At 38.4% G+C, this 26,977-nt stretch overlaps 7 protein-coding genes across 7 annotated transcripts; 1 reads left to right on the forward strand and 6 right to left on the reverse strand.

Annotated features, from left to right (window-relative positions):
• Positions 1–2,071: 2,071 nt before the first annotated feature.
• MELLADRAFT_113564 (uncharacterized protein) lies at positions 2,072–3,659 on the reverse strand (the record flags this gene model as incomplete). Its single annotated transcript, XM_007418259.1, has 7 exons — positions 2,072–2,095; positions 2,182–2,226; positions 2,299–2,313; positions 2,405–2,417; positions 2,533–2,672; positions 2,790–2,902; positions 3,596–3,659. The coding sequence occupies 7 exons, from the start codon at positions 3,657–3,659 to the stop codon at positions 2,072–2,074; spliced, it is 414 nt and encodes a 137-aa protein (XP_007418321.1).
• A 2,509-nt stretch (positions 3,660–6,168) lies between these two features.
• Positions 6,169–7,710, reverse strand: MELLADRAFT_113565 (uncharacterized protein; the record flags this gene model as incomplete). Its single annotated transcript, XM_007418258.1, has 4 exons — positions 6,169–6,653; positions 6,755–7,379; positions 7,456–7,620; positions 7,693–7,710. 4 exons carry the CDS (start codon positions 7,708–7,710, stop codon positions 6,169–6,171), a joined length of 1,293 nt encoding a protein of 430 aa, XP_007418320.1.
• Positions 7,711–7,918: 208 nt separating this feature from the next.
• On the forward strand, positions 7,919–9,312 carry MELLADRAFT_54207 (uncharacterized protein; the record flags this gene model as incomplete). Its single annotated transcript, XM_007418211.1, has 7 exons — positions 7,919–7,954; positions 8,052–8,197; positions 8,255–8,355; positions 8,441–8,537; positions 8,628–8,836; positions 8,906–9,165; positions 9,262–9,312. The coding sequence occupies 7 exons, from the start codon at positions 7,919–7,921 to the stop codon at positions 9,310–9,312; spliced, it is 900 nt and encodes a 299-aa protein (XP_007418273.1).
• Positions 9,313–9,946: 634 nt separating this feature from the next.
• On the reverse strand, positions 9,947–10,693 carry MELLADRAFT_73604 (uncharacterized protein; the record flags this gene model as incomplete). The annotated part of the gene is made up of 1 exon (XM_007418226.1): positions 9,947–10,693. One exon carries the CDS (start codon positions 10,550–10,552, stop codon positions 10,370–10,372), a length of 183 nt encoding a protein of 60 aa, XP_007418288.1.
• Positions 10,694–11,937: 1,244 nt separating this feature from the next.
• On the reverse strand, positions 11,938–13,154 carry MELLADRAFT_69335 (uncharacterized protein; the record flags this gene model as incomplete). Its single annotated transcript, XM_007418222.1, has 4 exons — positions 11,938–12,183; positions 12,259–12,573; positions 12,645–12,820; positions 12,917–13,154. The coding sequence occupies 4 exons, from the start codon at positions 13,152–13,154 to the stop codon at positions 11,938–11,940; spliced, it is 975 nt and encodes a 324-aa protein (XP_007418284.1).
• Positions 13,155–15,024: 1,870 nt separating this feature from the next.
• Positions 15,025–21,515, reverse strand: MELLADRAFT_40847 (uncharacterized protein; the record flags this gene model as incomplete). Its single annotated transcript, XM_007418208.1, has 15 exons — positions 15,025–15,199; positions 15,274–15,338; positions 15,404–15,505; positions 15,568–15,591; positions 19,742–19,800; positions 19,868–19,979; positions 20,066–20,175; positions 20,232–20,288; positions 20,358–20,431; positions 20,495–20,603; positions 20,683–20,732; positions 20,805–20,886; positions 20,963–21,037; positions 21,109–21,201; positions 21,302–21,515. The coding sequence occupies 15 exons, from the start codon at positions 21,513–21,515 to the stop codon at positions 15,025–15,027; spliced, it is 1,401 nt and encodes a 466-aa protein (XP_007418270.1).
• A 1,580-nt stretch (positions 21,516–23,095) lies between these two features.
• Positions 23,096–24,395, reverse strand: MELLADRAFT_76086 (uncharacterized protein; the record flags this gene model as incomplete). Its single annotated transcript, XM_007418228.1, has 4 exons — positions 23,096–23,673; positions 23,733–23,786; positions 23,864–24,086; positions 24,162–24,395. The coding sequence occupies 3 exons, from the start codon at positions 24,075–24,077 to the stop codon at positions 23,363–23,365; spliced, it is 579 nt and encodes a 192-aa protein (XP_007418290.1).
• Between the last annotated feature and the right edge of the window lie 2,582 nt (positions 24,396–26,977).

Raw genomic sequence — 26,977 nt, forward strand, 5'->3', positions numbered from 1 at the left:
TGATGCAGACTGGTGATGATAGCTTTGACACCCTAGAAAACAATCGAAAGACATGACTAGTTGTAAACATCATAATACAAGGCTCTTAGTATCAAGTTGGCAATATTGGATGACAAAGAAGAAGAAAAGACTTACGTGATGGGCTAGCTCAATATAAGCAAAGAGTGATCAAGAAGAGCTGTTGGCCAAAGTGATTTTGAAATTTGAAGGTCGCGTTTCCAGGCTGTGTAAATATGTACTAAATGTCATGCCTGGTGACATTTTCATAACCGGGCTTATGGACAATGAAGTATGACATCACAGGTACATGTCACAAATCTCACTACACTTTGTCCGCTGCCCCAGTCTAGCCCATTCTACGCTCGAGTTCTTCATCACACATGGGTCAGTGATCACATCACATCGATCACCTTTGTCTTGGAGCCACTCATTCATTTGACTTCTATTGCATCATGATTCTGATAGGTATCAGTTGGCTGGATCCAACTCTTTCTTTTCTTTCCAACCACTCTTTCAAATTTCATTCATTCAGATTCATATTTGCTGACTCTGGTCCTCTTCCATTCATATTGAAGTCCTTTGATCGATTGTTTCATTTGTCAGCCTTTACTTCTTTCATATTTATCTCATTCAAGTTACTGTGAAGCTTGATGTCATGATTTGCTCCTGTTTGAAGTGTTAATTTCAAACCCTTTGATCGTTTGTTTCATTTGTAAGTTCTCTTTTCCCCTTGCTTGAACGATTTTCTGATGTATCAATGAAGTTGAAGACTGACCTTTTGGTACTTTTCTGTCAATTTGTTCATATATTCATCATCATTCCTCTCTACCAGATATCAATGTTCTCCTTCCTTTTTGTTCATATGGTTCTTATTGTCCTGTACACCTGGATCGATCTCGTAGATTGTAGGTCTTTCTTTGTCCCAATTTTTTTTATCTCTCACTGATCAATTCATTGGTTTACTGCTTAATCAATAGAACCAATTGATCAAATCTATCAAGCACTACAATCAATAATCGAAAATTTCACTCGCAGACTATTTCTATTTCTGTTACCTTACTGTTTTCAATGTTGTTTGTGTTTCTATCATCACCGTAACTAGTTTTTGTCCATGCAAAGATCAGATTAGTTGGTATACTATGCACTGCGTGAGCAAAAATTGAGAACCTCCCAGCCTGATTCAACTGTTGTGGCTATTCAGCCATCATGAGGCTGGATGAGCCAACGCTCACCAGCTCAATACAACTTCCGTACAGTACAAGCGTGTGAGCTTTCACACCTGGTCGTCACAAAGCTTGCCTCATACCCTAACAAGGCGAGTCAGCTCACCCGTTCATTTATGATATGAGTTGACTCACCCGCTCATCAGGTGAGTTATCACGCTTTAGCAAGGTAATCAGATTGGGTGAAGGCCACACTGGCTGGCACGTGTAACTCACGTTGGGTATGACAATGTAGACAGCACATATTTCAATGGCTCACGTGAGCGTCACGTGCCATCCGCCCCGTGGTGTAAATATACATTTCTTCTCCCACTTTTACTATTAGGCTCTGAGCAGGCGATCTCTCGATTCATCATCCACCCTGTTAGACATAAGGAAAGTGGAAGAAAGAAGGAATGGTAGGCGTCCTTTTCATTATGTATTGCTAGTACAGACCAGTATGAGGACAGCCGACATAAACACTGAACTAATGATCAAGATCATCTCATACGACCACAACTTGATATCAGATCAAATCAAGACACAATTTGGAGAGAAAATTGACCAGAAAATGTAACTTTGAAGATGTTGGTAGTTTATTACAACACAAAGCGCGCACAACATTAAACAAGACTACCAACATATAGGAGATTATGCAACAGTATTTCAACTCCAAGGGGATCACCAAATACTTCAAGCTGCTTGACATGGAGAATGAGTAAGGCGTCCAGGAGGAAGAAAGAACAGGTAGACAATCAGAAAATAAGCAAGAAGTACAGTAAGCATGGCTAATGAATCAAAAAGACAACAGAGTAGGGACACATAACCTGATCTGAAGGCTGGAAATCTTATCTCCATGGACCAATCGTTTATTCCGTTCGTCCACCGCCGATCTAAAAACGAAGCGATTGAAGAGAAGAATGAAACCAAATCGTAGGAAATCTTGCTTGAAAGAAGGGTTTTCAAGAAGAGGACGGACCTGCTCGATCATCACATCAATAGTGTCGTCATCGGTCATATCAAGCTATTAAAAGCAATTATGATGGGTAAGCTGAACTTAAATGATCAATGAAGTAAGCTTAAAGTAATCACTCACATCCTCGGGGGTATCCTAAGGCCGTCGTTCGAGGATGAAATTAAATCCCAATAATTAGGTGTCTTATACTAGAAATCAAAATCTAAAATCTCTTGAGTAAACTCACATCTACATTGATTCTGCAGAAAAAAACTCAAAAGAAATCAAATCAATCCGCCAATTTTGAAAACGAACGAATTTCAAAGAAGAAGCAAAAACTTTTAATCTTTCAAAGTTTCATGTTTGTTTTCTAACCTTGTACCTTCATATGTGAAACGAACAGATGCGATTGCCATTCCAGTTTGTTCTGCATAAGCATTGATAACTTTACCAAGTTTGGTAGTCGGTTTAATTTTAAAACAAATCTCTTTGTGATCAGAATCTACGACCCTGATCTGTTGATTACCAATAAATAACACCCATCATCGAATAGTTGAATATCAAATCCAAATGTTAGAATGTTGACAAAATACAAACTTTTTAAGAGAAGAGAATAGGAGGATATCACTTACATTTAGGACATTTGGATTAGAAGGTTCATCGTTTGACATGATTGATAAAGAGACCGTTTGCCTGTTTTTGCTAGAATATACCGATAACATATCGATCTTATTAGCAATCAAATCTTATAAAATACGATAGATGAAAGCATTTAACTACTAATGCTCACCAATCGTTAAGTCGGACTTTCGAGAAGGTCTTTAGATAAATTGAAATTCTTGAACAGATTGAAAACGAGGAAGGAAGTCTATAAATTGTAATTTGGTATTTGAGTAGTTGGTTAAAAGGAAGAAGTGTGAGACGGACATACACAGAAAGCCTGATTAACTTTTTGACGGTTTTCTAGGGTTTTCTTCTTAAATCAACTGTATTTTGTAAACACAAGAGCTTGATTAGGCTTGATTACTAAGGTAAGCAAAGACCTAAATTAGGTATGAGAAGCTAGAAGCATCCTTACAAGCTAAATGACGTGGGTGGGTCAGAGAAAAACTTGATGCTGAGCTTGAGATATTGAAAAATTGAAAAAATGGGTGAGGTTCTTTCGCGTGAAGGTTTCCATTTCTTCGGAATGCCCCGATCTGGGACCGTACCACATCAGCAACGCTACGTCCCCAAGAGCTTGCAAATGCCTTTGTTGGTTCTCTCAATCAATAATCAAGTATACCCAAGCCCTTCAGCATGGCTGCAAAGTCTGCAAAATCAAAAAAAATCCATTCTTTCCTGTAACCATAACTGATTTACATAACACCTGGTCTTGAATAGTGCATACAAGAAATGACCATAGTTGCTTGCACAGTGTCAGACATCAGCCACACACCACACAAAGTCATCCTCTTGGCTGCACAGGATGATCCTGTTGATACTAAGTAATCATGTGCCATTATGTCAAGGATTCATGACCATCAATCACCATAAAAGAGCTGCTACATGGTCCCCCAAATTATAATCTTTGAGGCGTATCTTGTCTGTCATCTGTAGGTAATTATCTAGCAGACAGTCATCATTGGATTCTACCATGTCCATCACAACCATCAAAGTCTTTGTGAGATATATATTTTTCTGAATCCATTTTACTATTGGGAGTGTCTTTTTGGGAAGGGAGTTGAGCTTGCAATCTGCATAGAAATAGCATAAATTTGCTTCTGATTTCATAGGGATGAATCAAAACACCTCACCAACACCAAAGAATTTGTGAAAGAACTTGAGGTGGAAAAACAGGTGAAGGAGAGTTACCACCATTATATAGAGTATCACATCCAAAGGCTTCACTTCAAAACATTCTAAGACTTGTCCAATCCCAAGCTGAGCAAAAAGAGAATAAACACACATGAACATGTGAGACTCTGAAATTCCACACAAACACTTTGGTTTCCACTGATGAGCCAGTCAAGCAAGCATACTTTCAACTATCAATCTATATATGTATCTAAGAAGAAGAATTATAAACCAAAAACCAATGATAAAGTAAACTCCACAAAATTTTGAAAATTCTTAAACAAAAAATAATAGAATATCAAAACCTATTGAATATAATCTTTCACTATTTTAATTGATGATGTTTAGCAAGAAAATATCAAGTATAAGATCTCATGTAGATTTTCTAATATTGATATAAATCACTCTGAAATTCTTAAACCCAAACAAATTCCAAATCCAACATTTAAAATATGTAAATGACTATTAGTATATGTATACTCATTTAATCTAAAAGAAACCAATTCCCTTTCATCAAATGAACCATTTTTCTAATTCCATCCTGTTCAATTTCATTCCATAAGACTTATTTTTTCAAACCATGTAATCACACAAAAAAACCCAAAACCATAAATCAGAAACCCCAAATTTGTCAATTTATCAAACCTTAAGAAACCTTCAAACTTACAAAAAGTGACTTGAAGATATTTCTATTGAACAAGAACCCAACATTGACAATTTCTTTTATGACAAGTTGAACAAAGACCAGGACTAGATGGTTCAGATCTATCATTAATCTGGCTAGTTGGTACAATCAATTCTTTTGAACTTTGACTAATCTTTTTGGGTTCTAAGAAATCAATTTCACTGCTTTGTAGGTCTGGTGTAGGTGATCCTATTAAAGAGGTAATGAAAAAATCAAAATGAATTAACCAAACTAAGAAGGTCTTGTAGGATTGATTTGCTTTGATTTGCATCTTAGCTAGGTAAATGGATGGAGTTTGTAGCTTATGAAGTTCAATGTATGGCTTTTCTTATTCTTCTATATAAGATCTTTAAAATCTCAATTTCAATCAAGTGTAAATCCTGATCAGGCTATAAATCTCAATTTTTCTGGGCTCATACTACCTCTTAAAATACCAATACCTCACACTGTCTTCTTTAAACCACAAACACCCTCACCGTTACACCTTATCACTTAATTCATTCTCACAAGTTTGAAACAATAAATCACTTGAGTAATCTACATAATCTCTATGATGTATGAGAAAATGGTAGATAAGAAGTATAAGATACCGTTCAAAGGATTTCAGTGATGAAAATGTATGATCGAAGACCATTAATTTCAAAACCAACTCTTTCATTCTTCAGTTCATGAAGGAAAGTTGAAACTCCTCGAAACCTTGTATCATCTTTAAGTCAATCAGTCTTTCAGTTTCGATATCTCGCAGTTCTCCAGAACCGTTTGTAATCATACTCTTCCTGCGCACATTCTGAAAACAGGAACCATCCTCAGAAGATCATACAGTCAAATCGGAAAAGCTTGACCGATTTTGCCCGCAAAACTCGAGGAATTTGGCGGGGAATTTGTGACAAGCTTTTCCGGTTTGACTGTATCTGATTGTGTTTCTTATCGTTGGCCCGCCTTAACCGATCATTGGGCCAACAGATGATACGCCGGATGTTACACCGGGTGTCAATGTCATCAATGGTTTTGAGAGATACTGCGTCCCACTGGTGATGACGTTGGACAAGATACATAAACGGTTTGGCTAGTCGGCCGAGCGCTCGGTCGGTTTGATGCATTCATACTCCAGAGACTAAACTTATCAAAGTCCCCCTTCACGAGTATATACATAATCGAAGACCTGGGCCAAGCTTCATCTACATTTTACAGAGGAAGTTGATTGTATTTTCATACCTGATTCATGGTCAATTCTTTGTAGGAATATCTTGAGTAGAAAACCTCTTTGATCTTCATCTATATCCTTTCTTTGTCTTTCTTTATGATTTGATGTTTCATTTTTCATTTTTTATTCATCTTCATCTTTCCTTTGATTTATTAATTCAAAATCCGATTCTAAAAACTAAAAGATTCATCAAAAAATATCTATATATGTAAATACCTTTCCTTGAACTATGTCCAAATCCAAATCATTCCAAGAAACCAAACCAATCTTTAAAAAAATCACTTCATTAATTGACACCAGACCAATCCACCTTCATAATCAAACGACCCACACCCAATACCTCAGACCGATCCAAAAGATCAGTTGACCAAACCGTGCAAACCTTCCCACCCCGATCTTGACAATGTCTCATAAACTCATAAGAACTACCACCGACACCGAAATAAACGGATTTACAAGCCACCAAGAGATCAGATGAACCGATCCTTTTAAAAAGATCCACTAAAGATAAAACCGAATCAGGTGAATAAATCGTTTCTGAACTATAACTTAGATCGTATTGGATTGAAAGCTTTGAGCATGAAGGTGGATGACGTAAGAAGGTGTGCCAGGGTCCGTAGAAGAATCGGAGTTGGATTTGGTGCTGATGTAGGGTTTTGAGAAAGTGAGTGTGTAGGTCTGTTGTGAGTTCTAGATCTCCAGAGTCTTCTTCTATCGTACTTGAAGTTGGGTTGGTTTGGGATAAAACTAGTTGGTTTGCTCGGTAAAAGGCTAGAATTATGTTTGGAAATGTGAGTAGATAAAGCACTTTGGAGTAGAAAATGTCTTGTTAGTTTTGGAGTTTGATAGGAAGAAAATCGAATTGTAGTTACCTTCTGGATTGAAATCTTGGAAATGAAATTCGATCCTAGGTTGATGATCAGGTATATCCTGTTGATCTCTTTGATCAAATGTGTTGGATTTTTCATATAATAATAAATCGTAAAATAATTTAAACAAGAACCAAACCGTTGGTAAAGCAGTTCCACAACCGATTTCTAAAACTTTGATTAATTCTTTTTGATTTTCTTGATTTTGATTTTCTTGATTTGGTTTTAAATGATTTGTAAACTTTAAATTAGTTTGATGAGTAGAAAAATATTCAATTAAATCTAAACTTGATTCCCATGTTTTAAATCCACCTTCATAAACCCCTGGAATCAAATCAGATGGATCATTTAATAAGTTTTGTACATGATCATTTGATTTACCTACCAAACCATTACTCTTGAAATTTGATTTTGGATTTAAATTTGATTTTTCATCGATCCTTTTCTTCTTCTTTTGTTGATCTTCTTCTTCTTCTTCTGTACTTGAATCTGATTGGGTTTCAGGATCTAGATAAGTTTGGTATTTTGCATCATATAGATCTCGTTTCCAAATCGATTTTGTAGAATCGGTTGGAATAGTCTTGATTTTGATTGATGAGTAAGACAAAAAAGGAGGTAAACTGGTAATCTAAATATCAACAAACAGGAATAGATTAGTGATTAGTTTGATACATATAAGCAAAGTCGATCAAATGTAATCTTACGAGTTCTTCTAGTTTGATTTCACCAGATCTGTCTGTTGAACTTTCTGGAATAGGTTCGGTTGGAGTCTTGATTGGTTTGTTTGATGAGTTCAAGTTGAGGTTTTGGTTTGTTTGATCAGATGAACTTCCTTCATGTTTGTCCGTATCAGTTAATGAGTCTAGATCCTGTTGAAAAGGTTGAGAAAGGCATGAATAAGTATATCTTGTAGAAGCGTTAAAAGTCAAAGAATCACTTACGAAATCAAACTTGAACATTTCTGGAATGTCGCTCAATGAACCATCGACCGAACTATCTAAGTAAGTATTTGAAGTAAAATTGCAATAACTGTATGTTCTGTATGTATGCGTCTTGAAAAATTTAAGTAACCATCTTGAGCCATACCAGTGCCAAAGTGTTTCAAGTTTTTTTCAAATCTCAACCAACTCACCACAACCACCTCAACCACCTCAGATCCAATCAAAAATGTCAAGACCAGAGCATCAAGCACCACCCGAAATAGTTCATGAGTCAAACCCATTTCCTTAACCCATCTCTTTAAACAAAACCAGACCAAGTAACTGACCAAAATCAAACCACTTCTTACATATTTATATAGTTTTATAATGATACCGAAGCAGCTAAATATACAACTTCATCAAGAATTCAATCTGTTCAAGCTGAAATGGCAGAAAGATGTTTAGAACTTTTGAACTTACCTACTATCACCACCACCACTACCACTTCTTCTTCTTCAGAAGATATGTCCGAAGATATCTCAGAAGATGATCAAACAGAAGAAAGAGTGGTACCTAAACCTAGTTTTTTACTTGATATTGGTTGTGGTAGTGGATTAAGTGGTGATATTATTACTGAAGAAGGTCATCATTGGGTTGGTGTTGATATTAGTGGTAGTATGCTTGGTTAGTCTTTTTTTTCTTATCAAGAAAATCAAATCATGTTAATCATCTAAAGGTTTTTTTTTGAAACTTTTTTCTTCTTTGGCAGAAATCGCTTTGGATAGAGAAGTGGAGGGTGATCTTTGTTTACATGATATTGGTCAAGGGTTCGGATTCAGAGCAGGTAGTTTTGATGGAGCAATAAGGTACATCCTTCCTTTCCTTGTATCTATCTAAACCGAAACCGATTTCAAGATCTTTGCAATCACTAAACTTTTTTTTTTTTGGAAACCCAGTGTTTCAGTTATTCAATGGCTTTGTAATGCAGATAAAAGTACGAATTCACCACCTAAACGATTAAAGCTCTTTTTCGAAAGTTTATTTGGATCATTAGTTAGAGGAGCAAGAGCTGTGTTTCAATTCTATCCTGAATCAGATGATCAAGTTCGATTTATTATGTCATATGCTAATCGAGCAGGTTTTACTGGTGGATTAGTAGTCGATTGTAAGTTTGATCCTTTTTCTCTATTTATTCATTGGAATTCATCATGCATTTTTCTTTTAATTCATGTAGATCCAAATAGTCAAAAAGCAAAAAAGTTTTATTTGGTGTTAATGACTGGTACTTCAACTAATTCAAATCATCAATTACCAAAAGCTTTAACAGAAGATAATTCATCATCATCAAATCATCTTCAATCAAAAGTTAAATATGAAACTCAACGTAAAAAGTTATCGAAAAATCATTCGAAATCGAAAAGATTAGGTGGTGAAGATAAACAAACTTGGATTTTAAAGAAGAAAGACCTTTATCGAAAAAGAGGAAAAGAAGATGTGAGTTTTTGATTTTGGTTTATTTTTGGTTTGAATTTGATTAGATTATCATTTGTGTGGGTTTATGTTGATGTATAATCGGTTATTTTCGTTTAGGTACCTCGAGATTCGAAATTTACGGGTCGGAAAAGAAGAACTCAATTTTAAATTTTTATCATAAAGAAAAAACCTACAGAAATTTTGTTTTTTCTATACCTTTTATACTATTTATATAGTACTTTTTACTTTCTTCATTTAGTTTTTTTTTCTTTTCGAGTTTTTAAATCTAAAAAAAACACCTTGTGATTATACCATGATTTTACCTTTTTTTTGGAGGGGAGTTACATTAGTATACAAAGAAATCCAAAATTTCCCAGAGAGAATTATAAAGATACACTTTAAGTTTCAACAAATAAATTCGAAAAGATGAATGATCAATTTTCAGAATAAAATCTCCAATATACCTTTTCCAATTGATTCATGAAATTGTATATGTGTCATGTCAGGGGGAAACCAATGAAGAATCATTTGGTAAATTGTGCTGAGCGTGCTAGGCTGAAATGATATTGATCACAAATGCAATCTGCGGTGCTTGAATGCAAAAACCTACTGGTACTTGAAAGAGGTTTTGAAGGTTTTGAGTGTGATAGTCACTCAATTATCAGTCTTTAACAAACCAAGTCGATTGCTATCATGTTCATGTTGGGTGATCAACTTCAAAAAATTCTCGAATCCCCAACATATACATACAAACCAGTATTTCTTTCTTCACATAGTCATACTCATCATACTTAGTTTATTTCTCATGTATAATGCAAGATACATTTCAACCCAATCAAACCCTTTTTCAATTCTCTTTAATGTATTCAATTCCAACCCAAAAGTTTCTTTTGTATAATAAACATATCAACTTTTCTTTCAAAAAAAATAACAAATCCACATATATATAAGTATACTAAATCAAAACCCTATTTTTAAAGAAATAGTCAGATAAAACACTTAATTAAAAATCTATTTAAACAAATTGGATTTAATAAATCTATAAAAAAGTTTTCAACTTAAAAAAAAACTATTTCATGATTTTTTTTTGGAATTATTGATTTTATTTTGATCAAGTTCGACCGTGACTTCCAATCATTAAAATATTTCTCTTTTTTCCAAACAAAAAAAAACATACATTCAAAACCCAAGAAAAAAAAACCCCTTTCGCATTCTTCCATCATGATCATCTTCCATTCCCTCTTTTTCTTTCACCCATGATTTTCCTTCTAGCTTCGATTTCCAATTCAGTAGCCCCAATACTCCATTCAATCGATCTACCTAACCTACCACCTCCATTCGAAGATCCAAATCCAATCAAACATTCTTCTACAGCCAAACATTGATATTGTCTTAAAGATTCTAACATGTTTAAACCTAATTCGATTTGTTCCAAGTTATTATGAATCAAGTTTCTTAAATCGAAAATCGATCCTTTCACATTCACTGTTGATCTCCATGTATGATCACATAATTTCGTGATCGTACTTTTGGTGATGATCGAGATTGGATGACCGATTCCGTATAAGAGATGGACTCCAGAGATTATCGATTCGGTTTCGGATGTCGCTTGTTTTAGGTTTTGATCGGTTTTACATAACAGATGAGAGATCATCTTCATCCTTCTTAAGTCTAGGATCGGATAAAAGGCTGGTCCAAAGGTGAAGGGTGATAATTTGATTTGAAACCATTCGATTGCTTTTTCAGCATAATAAGCTGCTTTCGCTGGTTCTGTAGATGATCCGCGCCAAAAACGAATTACCATCAGAATCGATCATAAGTTTCTCGGATTGGTTTCACTTCATGATTATTGGAGAGTTTAGGCTTACCTCTTTGAGGATTAAGGGCTTGTCCAGACTTCTTGATCGCTAATCGTTGTCCTTCAACATCAATCAATCTTGAAAACCCACAATTAGGACAACTGATTTCTTTCTTTTGATTTCCACCTGAACAAGAAGGACCAGCATCTAATCGTCGACCTGAACCTGCGATTTGAGGTCCTGGAACTGGATTAGATTGAGCTGCTGATGCTGCTGAAGCTCTTGCATCCTCATAAAGAACTGATTTGGAATCTACCACCATCAGAAGAACAAAAACCAAACCATTAAATCTTTTATGTGTTGAGGAGAGGAAAATAAGATCACAGAGGAAATCGTTTAGACTGACGAGTGAGTGAGAACCAACTGGTACATTTAGGACATTTAAGGGCTTCACGTGGATCTACTTCATTCGGATCTGAATTCATACAAAGTGCACAATCACACATAAAATGATACCTATGTGCAAGATCATTTCTTCTTTCTTTTCGAGTCCCAGATAAATCTACATAAGAAGTGACAATCTAAATCCCAAAGATCGCCAGCAAAAAAAATAAAAATAAAAACGTTTGAGTTAACCAAAAAAAACAAAACGAATTGAAGAAAGAAGTGAAGAAAGAAACTGAACCTCTTCACCCGGTTCGATTTTTTTAATCGCAATGACTTTGACCCATTCTTTACCACCTGTTTTTTTACTTGCTCCTTCACCTCCTTCAGGAAAGACTACTACTACATTAGGTACACAAGAGTGATTGATAAATGAAGCTGATGGACAAAGGATCAGACCGATATTATCCAAGGTGATAGAAGTCAAACAAAAAGAGTTTTCAAGGAACTAAAATAAAAACAAGTCCCCATCAAATTCAACAATGAGCAAAGACTGAATGGGTTTTATTTGATTGATTGATTTTTTTTTGGATGAGTGGAAAATGAAAGTTTACTGACTCGACAACAGAATGGAAGTAGTGTAGATGCTGAACCAAGTGCTTTTTGTAAGGTTTGACTTCCGATATATCGACTCAGGTTTACGCTCAATTGCATCAGTCTGTCTTTCGGATAGGCAGGATCGGCATTCAGGTCTATCGATCCAATCAATGTTCAAAGAATCATCAATCGGTATATCAGTTGATAAGAAACACCCAAGAGACAACTCACGATGATTCAGCTCTTCCATACCGGTCCACTAAAGATACAACAAACTGAGTGAGTATGACATTCAAGTGAAGATCATGACAAGAAAAGAAACCAAAAGACTAACCCAATTCGGATCCCTTTCGGCTTCTCGATCTTTCTTCCAAATCAATCGACCTAAAGCTCTAATAGGAGCACTAGGAACTTTACTGAATTCTTGACCAGAACCGTGATCATCATCAATTTCTAAACCATCAAGACCACTACCACTACCACCAAGTGTTCCACATAAGGTTGTACCACTTCTGGTCACTTTGCCATTCATCGATGTACGAGATTTTGATTTTTGATTGACTTTCAAAAGATTTTCGATCATCTTTGAATAATTTGTTAATGCTTGACATTCAGCTTTATGTGATACCCAATCTAAACGTTGACAATTCTAATGATTAAAATAAGATGAGTTAGTTTAAGAACTTTTAAAGACTTTTGGATGGGAAAAAGAAAACTAACTTCTCCACAATAAGATACTACGCGACATTTTGTACATCTTCTGATTTGTCTTGAAACACTTGGATCTGGTAATGCTTCGAAATCTTCATCTTCTAAAAAACAAGAAGAACATCTATTCGAAAGAGATGAAGTATCTAAAACGGCCACATGAGGTGACAAAGAAAGAACAGTTGTACCTGATTTCCATCCAAAAGAAAAAAAAAAACAAGAAAAGGATGAAGGTGAGTATGAAGGTGTGAATCGGAATGATTTTAAAAGGTCAAAGAATTCACCTGGTTTAATAGTTTTTGAACTTTTTGAATATAGACCTCTACCTCTTTTAGGTCTATTATGATCTAAACAAAGTTCTACAAACTTATTGGGTTTGAATATTTTGGAATTAGTGATGACTAGATGAGATGAATTTAAAAAGGGTGGGTTTGATATTTCTTCTTGTTCTTGTCCTTGTTCTTGTTCTTTTTCGATTTCATTCTTTTGAATTGGTTTAGTTGATTGAGTAGGATGATCCATTTGGTTGATGATGATGATGGTAAATGAACTTGTTAGGATATTGAGGTTGAGCTTCAAGAAATCAAAGTTTTAATTTTTTTTTTCTTGAATTTTGGATTACATAACAGAAATAACCAAAACCCATACATACTGCTCAGAGTTTAAATTCCCATTCTTCAAATCAAAACTCTTCAAAAACTTAAACAGCTTAAACCCTCACCCGCAGTGTCAGTGTGTACAGTTCTATTTTTAATCTCTAAATGATCTGCCTCTATAAATTCAATTCGAAGCATACCTTGGACAAACTGTCTCAAAGTGTGCATCACTTGAGTTGTACATACATATACCATTTCACTCAAAAGAAATGTATGTGGTTGAATATATAGAAGAAAGAATGATCACCAATGGCAAAAGAACCTATGTATCTCATTTTGGTTGGTACATATTTTTATCTTCACCATCTCTTTCAACTCTTGAATACTTGAGTTGGTTATTCTTTCTTTCATCACATCTTTTGCAGGTATGACTTAATGTTACAAGCCTTTGTAACTCATCTTCCCATGCTGATAACATCCTCCAGTATCACAAACAAGATTTGTATATGAATTCAAAAGTGAGTTTAAAAATAATTATCATGATGAAATGACAAATAATGAAGTAGAAATTGAAGAAATACTATTTGAAAAGAGGTATTTGAACATTGGCCAGATTTATTACTGCTTTGAAAATGGATTGTAAATATAAATAGTCACTTACATCTGACTCCAGAGACTTGTTTGATGTCATGGGTATCCATCATCTGTCTCATTATCTATTTAAGTAGATTTCTTATTTGTGTTTGGTATCAGAGCCTCAAAATTGATTGCATGTTGAGTTTGTGAATACACGGTCTCAGATGTTGGTCAGAGTTTTTTTTATTGGATCAAGTGAGATTATCACCTGTCTATAAAAGGAGAACATCATATTTTGTTGAAATTGCTTCCTTGGAAAGAGATTCAAATTTACCTTTACTGGGAAGCAAGAACAAATGGAATAAAAATCTTGAATGTGTAATGCAAATAAGTAGAGTGTGGGAATATGGCCAACTGATGCAGATGTTGTGTTCTTGATACATATTTTCAGAGTGCTTGTTCATCTGCTTTGAGCTTGAACACAGTGCCAGTTGGTTCATGAAGATAGTAAAACATTGCTTATGTTTTAGATTCATGAGATTCAACTCTGCAAATGGTCTATGCTCTGATTAAACACTCTAGAAAAGGTTGAGAAACTATTTTGATCATTAAATTAAAATACATTTTACAAGTCTAAGTTCAAGAATCAAGCATAATACATATAGATGAATGATTATCAAAACCTCTCATCATATAATCACATCAATTACTTATTAAATCCAAACAAATCAAATGTACAAGTATTTATAATGACCTTGACCTTGACCTCGAGCTTGACCTTGACCTTGACCTTGACCTCGGGCTTGGGCTTGGGCTTGAGCTTGAGCTTGAGCTTGACCTTGTGCTTGTACTTGAGCTTGAGCTTGAGCTTGAGCTTGACCTCGAGCTTGAGCTTGAGCTTGACCTTGAGCCGGTTTGAATTGAGAAATTCTGGCCGCTAGATCAGGATCTGCTCGTGCAAAAACGTCTAATGCAGTAGAGATGACTTGTGGGAATTCAACTGTGAACAAACTACTTGCTACATTTCTGTTGAGTGTTGAGATTGTCAAAAGAGCTTAGGTGTTAGTGATGGGTTTATGAGAAAAAAACATGTCGTTAGGGCTTACGAGGCTAGGTTGTTCTTTTGGTCCTCTGAAAGAGCTTGGTAGTACATTTGGGGTTGCTCAAAGTCGATGTCTGAAATCTTTTCAAAGTGTGAAGTGTTAGTGATTGAATCAACTTTATCGTATCAAAAGTTGGCTACTTACTTGACTCAGATACCTAATGGCACCAGCAGTCCAGATGGTGTGGTTGGAGTCATCGTACTGTCGTGGTGGGATGTTGATACTTTGGAAACTGGAAAGATAATTTGGTCGAGAACCTTGGTTTCCAGTTACTCCACCAAAAACGCCATCCCTTTGGAAATTGGCTGATAATAGGAATGTTTCATCAGTGAGGAATTTCCAAAGAGTATACTGTTTGACTCAAACTTACCGACTGGGTTCATGGGACAATTTACAGGAATTTGTTGAAAGTTTGTTCCAAGACGGTAACGCTGATGAAGATCATGAACAAGATGAGAAACATTCAAGTTTTGATAGACGAAAGAAATTGACTAACCTGAGCATCAGGGTATGAGAAAGCTCTGGCTTGAAGGACTGGATCTTCACTGATTTCCCATCCATCAACAACATTAGAGGGAGAAAAAGCGGCTTGCTCGATCTGATTTCAAACTTGATCAGAGAGAAGTTAAGATGACACGATATTAAAAAGAAGATACTAACCTCAGCAAAGTAATTTTGAGGATTCTGATGCGGAAAGATTCGTGTTAATGTCAAGAACGATTGGGTTGTGCTTTAATCAGGGTTTCCAAAAGTTGCTTACTTGGTTGAGTTCAAACTTTCCAACTTCGACTTTTGCTACGAGCTGTTCTGGCCAATCCTCTTTGAAAAAAAATTTATATGTCAATTGATTGGGGAAAAAAATCTGAAAGATAATGAGACCTTACTGGTTAAATCCAAAACGTTATACCTAAACTTTTCGGCATCAGAAGGCGTCAAGACTTGAGCAAAGACAGTCCAACTGGGAAAACTGCCAGATTCGATTCGTGAAAAGAGATCCTACGAGCACAGAGCGTTAAGAGTTAAAGTTCGATAAAGATTAGAAAGAATGATGAAGGTAGAAAAGATGCTAACTTGTGCAGCATAATCGGGATTCTCGCCAGACATCTTAGTTGAATCAGCAGCCGTAAAGTTGTGAATTCCTTGATTACTGACAGCATGTAGCTTGACATATACCCAGGAAGCTGATGATGAATTATATATTAGTAAGTGCTGACCCAAAGTGGTATGAAGGACTCACAATCTTGCTTTACCCAGCGATATGCGTGAGACGTGAAGCCATCCATATTCACAACTCCTTGAAAATTGGAATAATCCAGACCATGTTAGCAATGCATTTGAGGAAATTTCGAATGTGAAATAGAATACCTTGTGGAGTTCCAGCGTCTGAGTAGAGTCTCAAAAACTGATGAAGAGATTCTGGGTTCTGCCCAAAGTAATCCCTGTTGATAGTGAACAAATGATTAATGGAATATGCACGTGAGACCTATTAGTCAAATAGAAACTCACCAGACTGCATTTGGGTCTTTACGATGCGTTTGAGGGTTACGTTTCTGCGTGTGAATGAAAAGAGGAAATTTTGCAGGGTCACGGATAAAGAAAACTGGCGTATTGTTCACTGAATATAGCAAAGTTGAAAGTTCTCGTCAGAAATCATCATGAATGACCTGCGACAAAGGGATATCTCACTCACTAACTATGTCCAAGATACCCTTCTGGGTGCGAAATCTGCGTGAGAGAACAACGTGAGGAAGAAGCTCTGCGGACATCGAAAAGTAAAACATACGTACTTCAGGGCAAAACCACTGGAGACAGTCGACATCAGTTAAAGTGTACGATATGCTAAATCCACAAATCATGCAGGAGAGATACTCACCGTGGGTCTCTGGCTGAGTCCGGCGAGCCCGCTTCTCCGCCAACAGTCGAAAGTCGAATGGTTATAGGAGTTTTTTTGCCAACTATAATATGACATCAAAGAAGAAGGATCAATTCACAAGCACTCGGATCAAGGTATTGCACTACATCCAAGCATACCATCGGAAAACATGTCCATCATCGTGTTTTGTTTGGCAAAATCGGTTGTTACCGTAAAAGTCCCGTGAGCGCCAGCTGGTGAGAAGGATGCACACATAAAGTCAGGTTGAATTTGAGTAATGATAATCTGGCGGGCCACGTACAAGCTGCAGCATGAACAACTCTTTCAGGGATACGCTCCCTTGCAAAGTGTGCAAGATGTTCAAGAAGATGATGATCTTGCAACAACAAGGGGCCTATTCGGAAAAATGGGTGAATGGCATTATATGATGTAGGAAAGTGACAAATGGATAGGTTATCAGTATCACGGTCATGTAGATAAAAGGTAAGTGAAAGTCTTCGCACCTGTCTCTCCGATGCGCTCCGCCGAAGCAGGACTAGCGTAGGGCTGTCCGTTTGCTCGAGTATATACAACGTCCTTTGCAGCGAGACGAGAGGTCTGTGTTTGCAGATCAAGTGCTGCGCTGAAATCTTGCTGACCGTAGGCGGATTGACGAGGGAAATTTCGAACAGCGCCGGGCCACCCATTGACTACTGAAAGAAAACAAATAGAAACACATATTATGGTATCCATCAAGGACACGGCTGAGAATAAAAGGTGAAGAATTACAATTAAAAAAACAAATTGTTTGATAGGATATAAAGACGAGAGGGGCCGAGAAGTCAAGTTGAACCTTGACATTTGCTTTATTGCGATGTCACTCGAAGACACTTGGGCGAAATTCACAAAGCTGGGTATTCCAGTTGGGCCAGTTTTTGTGTTGACAGTCGTTCAAATGATCCCGACTCGACTGGCCGTAACTGGGATGTATGATATGAGATCGCTGTCCCCAGTTGAATATTTCCTTGTCACAAACAGTGTCAGCGCAATCCCCCCTAAATCTCAGTGACTTACATCAAAGCCATACCGACTAATTCCAACTCCCGCTGCTCTACCTTCAAGTTCAACCTCGGCTGTCCGGGTGGATTTCGACTAAAAGGAGGGTATGTACCGCGGTTTGGTGCCCATAAGGCTCGTTGAGCAAAATCGAAAGGCTTCCGGCTCTTCGGTCAGTTCTTTGAGCTCCAAATCCTGGTTGCTGTTCATACGGCAACTCTCGCCTGACGTCATTCCGTTGGTCAATCGTTCATCCAGAGCTTTCCTTTTCTGTACTGCATTCAATTTTCTACATATTTCATACTTCTGTAACACCCTGGCGCCTTGGGAGTCAGGAGAAAAGCCAGATCTCCAGTTTGCAAGCAAATCTTTTCCAAATGATAACTCCTGACCAGAGTGTCGTTTTTCTGTAATTATCAAAAGTACTATAAACCTGAACTCGGCTCAAACGGTCTTTGGCTGTTTTTGGTGCACAGCTCATCAATCTCCATTTTTTTCTGCCTCTTCGTCGTTTCAGAGATGATGTTGAATGTATGGAGCTCTGCGTATGAGACTTTGTACATATCAGTTCATCCGATAAATGCCAGGTCGCCTATTCATCTGCTTATAAGAGGGTCTACGTGATAGGAATTTTCGACAAAGTCGATTTACTGGTCGATTACCTTGAGCAGGTTTGAACTGCCTAGTTCTAATCACGCGGCTAAGTGATAATCGGACTCAAAGGAAGAAAAGTTTCGAAGGGATCAAGATATATCGTGTCATATATTCCAAGCGAAGAAACAGACTGATACACTACGATGTATTTCAAATGGCTATTTGCACCAAGCAGCAGCAAGCCAATTCCAGAATTACTTAATTAAGTATGAATCAGTGAACTCGATACATCCACCAACATGCTGACACGATTTGCAAGAAAAAAGCTCAAAGAAATGGTTGAAAAAACAAAATTATTGTGTAGGTTTGCATTTGGAAATCCTTGCGGACAAGTCAGGGTCTGCTCGGGCGAAAACGTCTAAAGCAGTGGAGATCACAGTTGGATATTGGACCTTGAACAAGCTACCAGCTATGTTTCTGTATGGTTTCAGAAGACCGCATAAAAGCACTTAGAATCAGTGACGTCTAACAGAACTAGAAAGCTCATCACAAGCTTACGAGGCGAGGTTATTCTTCCCTTCCTCCGAAAGACCTTGATAGAACATTCGAGGTTGTTCAAAGTCGATGTCGGAAATCTTCAAGGAGTACCATTGTTAGTAAGGAGAGCTATAGCTTCGGACCAAACTACATCACTCACTGTACTCAGATAGTTGACGGCCCCGCCAGTCCAGATCGTGTGGTTGGAGTCATCATACTGTTGCTGTGGGAGGTTGATGCTCTGGAAGGTTGCAAGGTAACCAAGTCGGGAGCCCTGGTTTCCGGAAATTCCACCAAAGGCCCCATCACGTTGGATATTGGCTAGCGAACCGAAGCAATAAGACAATTTGATTAGTCAAAATTCCTCTGAGAGTTATACTTGGCGATAACGTACCGACTGGGTTGATAGGACAGTTCACAGGAAGTTGTTGAAAGTTTGCTCCAAGACGGTAACGCTGCCAAACAAGATCAACAAGATTAAGAAAAATCGAAAAAGTCGACTCAAAAAGGGAGGTGACTCGGACTAACCTGAGCATCAGCATATGAGAAAGCTCTGGCTTGGAGAACTGGGTCTTCACTGATATCCCAGCCATCAACGACATTGGAAGGGGCAAAAGCAGCTTGCTCGATCTATTGTCACACTTGGTCAGAGAAGAAATACAGTTGTGATTTTGTTGAAATAAAAAACTGACCTCAGCAAAGAAGTTTGTAGGGTTCTGGTTTGAAAGGGTTTACGTCAATTAAAAATTGTATCCGTATTATTTGGTCAATGTAGTCTTGAAGGTGGCTAATTACCTGGTTGAGTTCAAACTTTCCAATCTCGTGCTTTGCAACAAGGTTTTCAGGCCAATCCTCTGTTGCGCGATGGAAGATGTCAACACTTATCTTGCGTATTTGACTTGCGATATGGTAAGAACTTACTGGTTAAATCTAAAACATTATACCTGAACTTTTCGGCTTCAGCGGGCGTCAAGACTTGAGCGTAGACAGTCCAGCTGGGGAATTTGCCGGATTCGATTCGGGTGAAGAGATCCTGCGATAAGGGAGTGTACCATTTAGAAGGTCGAAGAAAATCACGCTTTTCGCGATACTAATTTTGAGCATACAAAAAGTACGTACTTCGGCAGCGTAATCGGGGTTCTCACCAGCAATCTTCTCAGATTCAGCAGCGGTGAAGTTGTGGATCCCTTGATCACTGACGGCATGCAACTTGACATAAACCCACGAAGCTGATGAAACAGTATACATGAGCAGATACTCAAGTAAATTGGTCCGAAATACTCACAATCTTTCTTGATCCAGCGGTATGAATGGGAGGTGAAGCCATCCATGTTGACAAATCCTTAAAATTAAACGATCAAGGTGATGTTAGTTGTACTTACGAAGGCATATTATGGGGCGAGAGAATTACCTTGCGGAGTTCCAGCGTCTGAGAAGAGTCTCAAGAACTGATGAAGACTTTCAGCATTTTGTCCAAAGTAATCCCTACAGACAGTCGAGAAATGGTGAATGGCTACTCTGGCGTGAGATCTACTGGTATCCGCTCACCAGACTGCATTTGGGTCTTTACGGTGAGTTTGCGGGTTGCGCTTTTGAGTGTGGACGAAAAAAGGAAACTTTGCAGGGTCACGGAGGAAGAAAACTGGCGTGTTGTTCACTTAAGGTGATGAAATGCATCACAGGGCCGGGTTAAAATCCGTCTTTGCGGAGCTCAGACGGTCCAATAGGTCACTCACTGACGATATCCCAAATACCCTTTTGAGTGCGGAACTTCATGGCAAACCCACTGTGAAGAACACAACATGAGCCAAAGTATGCGGTGCGAAGAGGTCACATTTCAGGGAGGTCAGCCACTCACCGAGGATCTCTCGCTTGGTCAGCCGAACCGGCTTCTCCTCCCACGGTAGAGAATCGGACCGTGATAGGCGTTTGCTTGCCAACTTAGTTGTTTATTGAAGAGTAGTAATAGTCAAGACTCCACTTTTACAAGGTACCTTACACACTATCGATACGTACCTTCGGAGAACACGTCCATCATCGTATGTTGCTTGGCAAAATCAGTTGTTGTCGTGAAGACCCCATGTGCGCCAGCTGTCGACGAAGATGCGCGCAGAGCGTCAGCTTCAATTGACAATGCGAATAGTATTGAACAGACTGCGTACCTCCAGCGGCATGGACAACCCTTTCGGGAATGCGTTCCCTTACAAAGTGGGCAAGATTTTCAATCAAATGATGGTGTTTCAACAAGATGGGCCCTTTGTTGGAGAATTACATCAAGCACACGCGTAAATTTCCAATTCATAGTTTATCAATATCGAAACCATGTAGATAAAAGACAGATGAAAATCTTCGCACCCGTCTCTCCAATGCGCTCGGCTGAAGTAGGATTGGGGTATGGCTGCCCATTCGCCCGAGTGTATTGGAGATCCTTTGCTGCCAAATGTGACGTCTGCAACTGAAGCTGAAGAGCTTGGCTGAAGTCTTGCTGACCGTGCTCGGCGCGAGGAAGGTTGTGCTGGGCATCAGGCCACGCATGGGCAACTGAGAGAAAAAGAATAGAAGCACGCATGATTGCATCCATATTTCAGAAGAGTTGAAGATAGACGACTACAAATTATTACGAAGAGGATTGGAAGATTCTGAGAAAAGCACGGAAAACGCAACTGGGGAGGAAGACTAGTGTACAAAAGACGCGCAGATTTAAGCCTTTGGCTTTTGCTTCGTGGCGCCAAGGCATATGGGCGGCGGTTTCTAGAGACAGTGGCAGACACTCGAAGAGACCCTTCACATGAACCCGGTGGGAGATTCTAAATCCTTTCTCTTGCGTATGGCACCGTCATTGGAAATTTCACAAAAGGTTGTCACAATTTACAGCGCTTCAAGAATCCTTCGGTTTTTTTTAACGCATGAAAACGAGATAACAGTCCAAAACCCTCGCTAAAACCCTCGGTGAAACCGATTTTGTACTAGAATCTGTCAAATTTGAACTGTCCAAATGAGTTTTTTCCGAGTTTTGTCCAAAACTTAAAAAAAAAGACCACCAAATAAACCGAAGGATTCTTGAAGCGCTGTACAAATTTCCCGCCAATTTGCTCGAGTTTGGCTAAACGGGACGCAGCTAGCGAGGCTCGAAGCGTGCGAGACGCAGCGTGGGACTTTGTTGAGTTTAGAGTTTGGCGGGCAAAATTGGTCAAGATTTTGTACGGTATATAAATAGAGAATAATCACGACTTCACTCCCACAGGCCAGGTATCGCACCCTCAAAAGAACAAGACTCACCGAGACGCCTGAAGTTATTCTACCTGAAGGTTCTGTGATAACTATGAGAAATCTCTGGACTTTCACAAAGAGACAAAGAGTTTAAAATCCGAGTTTTGACATTTGGAAATTTAATTTGCTAACAGAGTCGCGACATGTGACAAATTGGATTTGTGTGACAATTTGATCTGCATCCGCGAGGTAGATTCACACAAGCGCAAATGTAAACCCGTGATGGAGGCACCGCGGAACCCTGTATTCTTCCACTACCAGTCGAGTCGAGGAGAGATGTAAAATCGACTGGTAGTGGATTTTGCGTGTTCTCAACTGTTCTCAGATAACACTTGAGAACGGACCCCGATACAGGCTCACACTCGGCCAAGATTTTTTTCAAAATCTTGACCCGAACTTGACCAAATCCGGCTTAAGAAATCTGGTGAGAAACCATACGGGCCAGTCCCTTTTAGCGACCACCAGGCGTGCTTTAGGCGTGCTGAGCCCCTTGTAACCATCAGGATCTTGTCAATCATGTGTAACCTCTCGATTCAAGATAGTCCTACTTTTCATTTGTAAATAAGAAGATAAACGATGGACTGACGAGTATGTTCATTTCAAGATGCTTAATGTATTGACAAATCCGTGATGTTTAAGATGAGGAACATCTTGATATTTTACAATCTTGTGTCCTTGACTACCTACCTATGTGCAGAATGAAAGTTTCCTTTTCCAACTTGAACATTCGCATCCTATACATATACTTTTTTGTATAAAAAACCAAAAATCTTCTCGAGAATCAAATGATAATAAAGACAAATAGTGGTTTGTTTTGTCTTGCACTCCACTCAGAATGAACAACAAGAAGAATTGTTGTGACTTGAAAGTTATGGGATTGAAATAAAAAAAGGTTTTCCAATCGTAATGAAAAACTGGATGTAATGACTTGAAAGTTATACGATTAAAATGAAAGAAAACAAGATTATTTGTTGAAACTTTTACATTCGACAGGGAAAACAAGGCGTTGAATAACGAGTCATAGTTTGCTTCTCTCTCAGTAATGTGATCATTAGCGGTGAAACGGCAAATATTATTTATAGAGTTCCAAAAACTGAAACTGAAAACATGCGAAAAGATCATAAATCGTGATCAGATACCCATTGCTCAGTCACTTTCATCTCCATTCTCCCCTATGCGGGCTTCTTCCGTCTCAGAAGACATCCTCCGCTTCTTGTTCTTCACCCGATACTTGTCAAGAATGAAGCCCTCAATCGGGATGAGGGAGATGGGGTTCAAAAGCATGTCAATGTTTACTCTTCGAGCCATTTCTTCCGTGAGACCAGAATTGGGTTTAGTGATCCAAGATCTGTAGAGGCAGTCGGATGGTTCGTATTGTAAGTTGAAACCTTCGTCTCGCAGTCGATCTTCACAATTTGACCACGGCCAACGCCCTTGCGGCTTCTTAGTAACTTTTTCTGCAAAAAGGTACAGTGAGCCATTGTAACATAAGCACCAATAATGTTCTAATACATACGAATTATCTGGTTCAAACTGTCCTTCAACTTATCCTTTTCCACTGTTGGACCTCCTGGAAGTAGGTTGTAAAGTAGAAGACTGTTATTGTTCACGTCAGAAAAAGATACAAGATAGAATTATGGGACTCACTTGCTCTCTTAGGCCGTACAAGGCCTGCGATTGTCTTACCTGTAACATACGCTTGCATTTTTGAGGTAGTGCTTTCATGCTTTGCAGACGAACCGAGGTCATAGTCAGCCCAATCCCACAGACCAGGTGTAGTGGCCATGAATTGAAAGCAATGTGTTGAAAGGTGAGTCGACACCGCTGTGATGGTGAATTGGACCGGATGAATGCGAGACATGTGGTTTGCCTACAAGCCACCAAATCAGCATGCTTATTAATGAAGTGATGCATGAAAAGGACAGAGAAATAAGGGGATACATACCTTCTTGATAAAATCGGATACAAAATCTTCGCAGTGAATTCTTGAGCGCTCTAAGTCGCGTCCCGTTGTCCGCAAGCCAGCCTGACGAGTAACTTCATCGTTGGATCCACGAACCACTGTGACTAGGCCCTTTTGAATGGGTCTATTGTCTGGTATCTCTACATGATCGAGACCATAATTATCGAGACCTTCATCGACGTTGTCTGATGTGTCAATATCACAATCCTTGGGAATCAACGCCTCCTTCTCGTCCTGTGATAAGGTGGCCCAGAGCTCCTTCACCAGTTGCACAGCTACGTTATTTGTTGCTCCGCCGTCTGTGAATATTGATATGTCTCAATTTAAAATCTTCACAAACATCTAGGAATGATACCACTTCTACTCACTGTTCCGGTAGATCTCCCTCACTTGCTGAGTCCCCTTGAAGTAATCGTAAGCCCTTGAAGCTCGGAGATACGTCCATTTTCCACTGTGAGGAAGAGAAATTGAGATGAATACGGAATCAAATATGTAGATAATCAAGATGATCGGATCTCACACTTCCGTTGCCGCAACATCTTGTGATATTCCAAGATGTATGCACAAGATCGCGAGAAGCTTCTCGGAGGAGTAATGGAAGTTGCGGAGGATTTCTTTTTTGGCTTTCGACAATCCGCCTTTCTTTGTACCGTCTCCTCGGCTATGCTTGTCGGCCATCCTTCTAAGCTCTACAGCATTAAATTTATTATACAATTGATCAACTGTAAATTGTTCTGGGAGTTTTACATCATCAGGTAAACGGAACGATGGTGCTAGAAACTCATCAATGGTGGCCTTCGAGGTCTTGGTGGCTGTTGTGGTGGCTGTTGTCGAGTCTCCTACGTGTGTAGGTTGCTTTTCTGTTGGTTTTTCCTTAGCATTCTTACTTTGGGTCGATTTTTTCACTCGCGATGATGCCTTCTTTGTTGTTTGTGAAGTTTGATTTAATTGTACAGGTGGCATTGATGGCATTGGTAGGGTAGGTCTTACTTGCTGTGCGAGAGATGGCTGTTGGAAGCATGAGTTCGATGAATCTGTTTCAGTTGATGCGCAATTGGTTAGAGAATTGAGGTTGATAGTTATAGGTGCACGTTGAGGTCTTGGAACTGTAATCTGATGATGAGTTTGGTTGGGATTTGATGTTTGATTATCTTGGTAATTACTTGTATCAATCAGATGATCTCGGTTAACGGTTGAAAGGCTAGTTTGATTGATATCAATACGGCTATGTAACTGTCGAGCAGGATCAATGATAGGATGTAGATTGCTATTAAGATGGTTATTTTGATTGAGACTGATTGTTTGACGTGGATTCGTGTAAATAGGAATACGTTGATCAAGATCAATGGGATTGGTATCGAGTTGATTGAGATTATGATTCTGATTATGATGCATAGTTGGATTTGAATGATTAGCAGGACCATTTGTATTAAATGAATGATTAAAAGGGCCTTGATTAATGCCAAATTGATTGTTAAGACTATTATTGATAAGTCCGTTTGGAGTGAGATTGGTTTGATGCAATTGTGAAGCTGGAAGGTGGTCATTTTGAGCAAACATCAGGCTGTTAGTATCTGTAGACCGTGTTTCAAACATATTCTGGAAATCAGTGTTGCCAGTTTCTGAATTTGATTGACTATAGTCCATTGAAGATTGAAGCTTGGTCTTCTTGGATTGGAAATCTTCTTCTTGCAAGATGCTGGTAGAGTTGTGGACGCGTAAATATGATGATTGTATGCGGGTGATATAGTAATGCACCCCACAGGCTCAGATGACTAAGGTTTTACTACTAGTTTAAAGCATTAGTACGTGGCGTTAGCAAGAATTGGCGCAATAAGGGTGGCAAAAAAAATGGCAAAAACTCAGTTAATTATTGCAATAATGGTGGTAATAACATGGCAAAAACTCAGTACGAGTAAAATCTAGAGTAAAATGTAGTAAAAGCCAGTGTGAATTGAAATCTTGTAAACCCCGTGTTTTTACAAAAATTCAAGTTGGTGGTCTAGTTGAACCACATTGTGTAGTTGAACCACATGTTTGAGACATATGCTTGATCAGTGTTTACTGGAGGCAGTTGAATCACATAAAAAAAGTTACTAGCAATCATGACCTTGCAATTCAGCGTGCTGAATTGGAAATATATAGGGGTCCATGGATGTTTCCACAGATTTCAGAGGTGTTTTGTGGTTGTATATTGGCACAGGGGTTGAATTTCTGGTGATAATAGAACCTCATTGATTTGTTTTTGGACAAAAACTGACAATGTTATTGAAAATATGGTCAGTTAGTAGCTTTTGTACCCCTATGTTTGCATTCGCAGAAACACACTTGATAAGTAAAACTTTTCAAGTGTCTGCGCAAACCCAAAAGTTGAAGCTGGTTTGCATTTTTGCAGTGTTGGCCTTTAATCTATATCACTTATATATAGGAGGATAGCACTTCAAGAACCACTTATGGCTCTTGTAGTGGCCTTTGTACCCCTACATTTGCTTTCGCGGCAACATACTCCATAAGTAAAAATTCTGGAGTTTTTGTGAAAACCCAAAAGTTGAGGATGTTTTGGATTTTTGAAGTGTTGGGCTTCAAAATTTATAACTTTTATACAGAATTGTCTCACTTACAGAACCACTTATGGCTCTTGTAGTGGCTTTTGTACCCCTACATTTGCTTTTGCGGAAACATACTCCATACGTAAAATTCTGGAGTTTTGGTGCAAACCCAAAAGTTGAACCTGAGTTATATTATTGGAGCATGGGGCCATCAAATTTTCAACTTTTATACAGAAATATATCACTTAC

The sequence above is a fragment of the Melampsora larici-populina genome (genome assembly GCF_000204055.1).
Source record: "Melampsora larici-populina 98AG31 unplaced genomic scaffold MELLAscaffold_87, whole genome shotgun sequence".
Classification (NCBI taxonomy): Eukaryota; Fungi; Basidiomycota; class Pucciniomycetes; order Pucciniales; family Melampsoraceae; genus Melampsora; species Melampsora laricis-populina.